Below are 5,226 nucleotides of genomic sequence, written 5' to 3'. Positions count from 1 at the left end.
ATATATTATATATATTATATCTTATATATATATTATATATATTATAGTATATATAATACTATATATATACTAAGACTTTATTTATTTCCACCCATTTTTTCTACGTTGGAAGAACATGAAGATGATTTTGCCATGGAAACACTCCCCTGAATGATGTTGACCAGTCATTGCATGTGAAACAATGTTGAAGTTGTGTTACCATGTTAAAGCTAGATTGTATCTGTACATATACAGCTACTACAAATACAGGATTGAAGGTGCAAGATGTTTCATAATTACCCAAGAGCTCCAGAGCTGTGGTAAAGTCACCAGTTTTCTGCATAATTTCTCTTTCGTGTATGATGCTTCCAGTTTGCTCCCATTCAGCTACGACCTTCAGATGCACTGTGTGATTCCCCACGGAAGAGCAGTTGCAGTAGACAAAGGGTTCCTTGGTAATCTGGTAAACTCTGTGTGCAACAGGAAAAAATTTAGAATCAAAATTGCCTTTTACCAAGTGCTTGCATATTTCTGGTTTAAAAAGGGACAGGGTCTAATATATTTTCTTTACAGACAATGCTCCAGTGGCTGTGATTCTAAATTCTACCTTATGTCCATATCAATGAGGATTTATGTCTGTGGTGTTACCTATAGAACTACAATTAGTATGAAATCCAGAGGAATTCTGTGCATTTTAAATTAAAGAAACTAAAGATAATGCTAAAAGAATTTACAAAATGGAATAGGAGTAGTCAGTAAATTATGAAAACAACTTTTATAGCAGGCAGACTATTAGCTAACTGATTTAATTTATTTTTCTCTTAAAACTTATTTAATTTAAAGAGCCATCTTGAATACTTGTTAAAGCAGACAAAGTAAGCACACCTACCCATCTCCAAAATCCCAGTTGTAGACAAATGATGCTGACTGGAAGTAATGACTTGGGTCATGAAGAGAGAAAGAAATCCGGGTCACTGTGTCTGGGGAGGATCTAGAACCATGTGTGGTAACTCTGCTGTCTTCTATCTGGGCAAGGGTGAGGTTCCCTGTGATAAATTCTGCAGAATAAAAGGAGGGAAGAAGAATGACAGCATTCTTCCACAGCATGCTCTGTGTGTGTATCAAAACATTCTTTGATGATGTGTCTTTCTGTGTCCTAGTCCAAGAGGTTAAGTGTATTTCATATCTATTACTCAGTGTTGTCACATATGTTAATGAGGCAGTGAAATTAAAATATTTATTTAGGGTTATACAACTGGTAATGATAAAACATCTAATAGAACTAGGAGAAAAAATCCCAGACTGATTGAGCTCAATATAAACTTTTACTATTGATTTAAAAAGAACTGGTATTAATATCAAGCATCTAGATTCAGAATCAAGCCAGTATACCCATTCTTCATGTTTGGAACAGTGTTTTTTGTGTTTTGTGGGGTTTTTTTACGTAGCTTTTTTCCCCCTTGGTTTTAGCTAGTCTTATAGAAATTAGTATTTGATTGCTATGAACAACAGATGTGCTATATATTGTGAATACAGAAAGGGGAGAAGTTTTATATCTATGAGAGGTTCTGTGTTCGACTTTGTTTACAAGGAGTGGCAGACTGATTTAAAAAAATCCTCTTTAACCTACAAATAAAGATGTATTATGATGAGACATTTATCAGCTCATTATAAAATTAATGGGCTATTGATTACCAGTAACAGACTCTTACCCTGTTAACAATTCATTAAATCTGGTTAACTGTTTTCTGGGTGATGCACAAATAATAATTGCAATTACTGTTGGAATGGGTCTGTCAATCCCTGTATTAGAGATTAGGTTAACTGCAGCACACCAGTGGTTAATTTGTAAAAAAAAGAGCATATTTATGGTTATGAATATTCCCAGTAAGCTGAAATTGCACTCAGCAACATTTTATGCAGCCGTGACTTCATATCCAATTTCAGTACACTCGGACAGAGCTTTAAAAGAAAATGTAACGCTCTGCTGTGCTGATGGCCTAAGATTTGCTGTGTCATGCAACAGGGGAAAGCAGCAGATTGTCACTGCTGATGGTCATCCTAACTTGAGGTCTAGAAATGCTGGAGAAGAAGCATTGTTTTAGCAGTCTGGACGTCACTGACCCATGCTGATGGGTGAACTGCAGCTGCTGAAGCATCTGGTTTCCAGCTCAGTTTCTCTAAGTGACAGAGGCAGGAAAACACGGACAGGATCACCCTTTCTTCCTGGATGTAGAGAGACTAGAGTGTGGCTCTAATGGTACTGATTATACCATTCCACCCAAACCCACCTTCAGCCACAAGTGCTTACAAATCCAACTCTGTTGTCAGAGGCCATATTTACACTGGCTTTCACCCTGCTGCTGGCAAGGGCATATATACTGAGTTCCTGGAGAGGTACAGGCTGTAAAGCCATTTTACCTGTAATCTGAAGCACGGTGATGTTTCTCGCAACCGGCCGACACAACCAGCAGTTTTTGTGAGTCACCCAGACAGAAATGGGGAAAGTGCCCGGAAATTCACCAGTCACATTAATTATGGAAGTAAACCGCTGCTCGGATTTCTCTATCAGAATCAGAGGAGCATAAATCCAGTTAAAGTGATACAAGTTTGATGTGACATTTTTGTTCTCCATTCTTAGACTGGCCTGAACAGTAGCTTGAGCTCCTGTTGTGATGGGACCATTGTTGGTTATTTCCAGACCATACAACTCTGTGGAAATCAGAAGAAAAGAAGTAAAACAAACCCTATTGTACTCCATTTTAAATTTTATTTATTTATTTATTTACACTTTTTAACTAGTCAGCTGTAGTTATGTGACTCACAATGACACTCACCCCATTAAAGGCTTTACCACCATATTTTTTACTGTTTTAAAATCTGGAACAGAAACTGTTGCATGTGTATATGACTTCAAACAAATAGCAGTAAGCAACATGTCAGACTGGGTCCTAGAAATGTTCATAGTAGAAGACAGCTTCAGACTAGAACATCGCAAAAGCTTTGACGAGGTTTTACACCCAGAACTGGGTGCTGGCTGTAGGTTCATTGTCACTAATGATCTAACATGGTCACTAGACTTCCAGATACTGGAAGAAGCTCAGCTCTCATCTGTGTCCTAGAAAATGTGAACTTTCAAAATCAGGTGAGATTTCATTCACTAGATTCCTTTGCCAGCTCTGTTGACAAGTCCCTCTGACTTTCCTCATAAGTAAACATTAAAAACTCAGTAAATACATCTTCTGTGCTATGGTCCACCTTACATTTTTTTTTCCAGGGAAGGACCAAAAATCCCAAGGCAAATTAAAGTTGTACCATGCTCCAGTGGCAGATCAGTTGCTGTCCAGAGGCACCTGGACAAACTCAGAAAGTGGGCCCATGGGAACATCATGGGGTTGAACAAGGCTGAGTGCAAGGTTCTACACATGGATTGGGGCAATGCCCACTATTCAGTACAGGCTGCGGAGATGAAGGGATAAAGAAGGACTTGGGCAGTGGTGGATGAAAAGCTGGACATGAGCCAACAATGTGCACCCAAGAAAGACAATGATATCCTGGTCTGCATAAAAATCAGCATGGCCAGCAGGTCAAGGGAGGAGATGTTTCACAATAAGGGTGGTGAAACACTGGCACAGATTGCCCAGTATGAACATTCGAGGTCAGGTTGGACAGGGCTCTGAACTACCTGATCTAACTGAAGATGTCTCTGCTCATAGCAGGGGATTGAACTAGATGAACTTTAAAGGTCTCTTCCAACCCAAACCATGCTATGATGCTATGAAACAGCAAGGCATGAGAGGTGCAGGACAGGACCTGTGATACTGAATCAGCTCTGCTGCTCTGAATGACTCACCATTATCTTCTCTGCCATGTTTACTCAACTACTTCAGATCTTGCAACTACTGCAATAGGCAGAGTGTGAGAGAGGTTGAGATTTATGGAAAGAATACATTAACTTTTTCAAAAAAATAGCAGTGCAACAACATTAAAGGTTGTGCATGTGTTAAACAAGAAGTCAACCCCCAAGCCCCAAAACAAAAGGAAATGCAGAATAGCTGTGAATTGGGACAGAGCTGGGAACAGGATCTGGTTGCTTGCCTTCAACACAGAGCAAGTTCCCTTCCCTTCATCAGAGCTCTCCCTGGCTCTCCTGTCATCAGCAGTGCTGGGCAGAGCAGCAGAGCTGGGGGTTTCTAATGCTGGTGCCTTTCCTTATCCTCTCTTTCAGGAGCCACCACACTGCTAACAGGGACCTGAATCTTTGACCTTCAGAAGTTGTATTTCTCACTCATCCATGACCTCGAATGTGAAAGGAGCATTGGGGCCAGCTAACTCCCTTGCTGGCTTTTCTGCCCCCATCAGCTTGGACGGGATGAAAGGGACTGCATTTGTGCCTGCATTCTTTTTTACAGATCACAGGTGCTGAGCAATTCTGGAGGCAGAAGGACTGTGAGAAATGAACTGTAACGTTACTGCCTGCGAAAGAACTCCACTGTTCCCATTTCACAGCACAAGAAATGGCCCTGGGTTCAATTTTTTGAGTTAAAAGAGAAATGCTTGAGTTTTGATGAAATCTGGCACAGGGAGGTTTCATGTCTCTAGAAGAATCAGGCTATGCTCCACTTTGTTTCAGCAGAATTCAGGAAAAAAATAGCCAACTAACTCATGCTTATCTAGCACTTCTCCTTGGAGGTTATCATGGTGCTTTACAAATCAGGGCCATACCGGCCTGAGAGGTGCAGCAGCTGGAGGTTCAGTGGCTAATCCAAGGTCACCCAGGGAGTGACCGGCACAGCAAGACATTCCATCCAAGTCAGGGATTTCTCCTACCTTTCCGACCTGTCTCTGCAGAATGGAGCTCTGTGAGTCCCACAGTGAGGGACAGCGGCTGCCCAGGTGTCTTGTGACCCGCGGCGCGAGGTCAGCGGAGGAAGCAGAAGTGCAGCTTTTGAGTTAGAAGTGCAAAGCAGAACCCCGGCTGCCCGGGATGCCCCACCTTCACTGCAGGCACCAAGATCACAGAGCCTGAGAATAAAGTCTGGGGTGGTGGGAGCGTGCCAAGAGCTGCTTCCATCCCTTGTCACATCTATCAAGCTCGGGCAGGGAACCCCCTCACAACAGTGATGCAGCTCACGTCTGAGGTCCTGAGTCCTCGCCCCCCGCACCCCTCGCCCGCTGCCCGGCGGCGATACCAGCGCAGACCGGCGGCCCCTTACCTGCGGCCGGGGAGCGACCGTGGCCGAGCTG

At 42.4% G+C, this 5,226-nt stretch overlaps 1 protein-coding gene across 2 annotated transcripts in view; it reads right to left on the bottom strand.

Annotated features, from left to right (window-relative positions):
• Window positions 1-5,220, bottom strand: part of TMEM130 (transmembrane protein 130) — a 14,327-nt gene extending 9,107 nt beyond the window's left edge. Inside the window, exons 1-4 of one of the 2 annotated variants that reach the window (XM_017734139.1) lie at window positions 5,196-5,220; window positions 2,401-2,691; window positions 869-1,037; window positions 280-449 (exon numbers count right to left, since the gene is read on the bottom strand). In XM_017734139.1, the coding sequence (XP_017589628.1) occupies window positions 280-449; window positions 869-1,037; window positions 2,401-2,614 (553 nt within the window). In that variant the 5' untranslated portion in view covers window positions 2,615-2,691; window positions 5,196-5,220. Of the gene's footprint in view, window positions 1-279; window positions 450-868; window positions 1,038-2,400; window positions 3,312-5,195 lie in introns of those variants that run through there. The other variant, XM_017734138.1, reaches the window with a different exon arrangement.
• Window positions 5,221-5,226: the final 6 nt, after the last annotated feature.

This window comes from Corvus brachyrhynchos, unplaced genomic scaffold (assembly GCF_000691975.1).
Source record: "Corvus brachyrhynchos isolate BGI_N302 unplaced genomic scaffold, ASM69197v1 scaffold5, whole genome shotgun sequence".
NCBI lineage: Eukaryota > Metazoa > Chordata > Aves > Passeriformes > Corvidae > Corvus > Corvus brachyrhynchos.
This window is presented reverse-complemented; position numbering and strand designations above follow the sequence as displayed.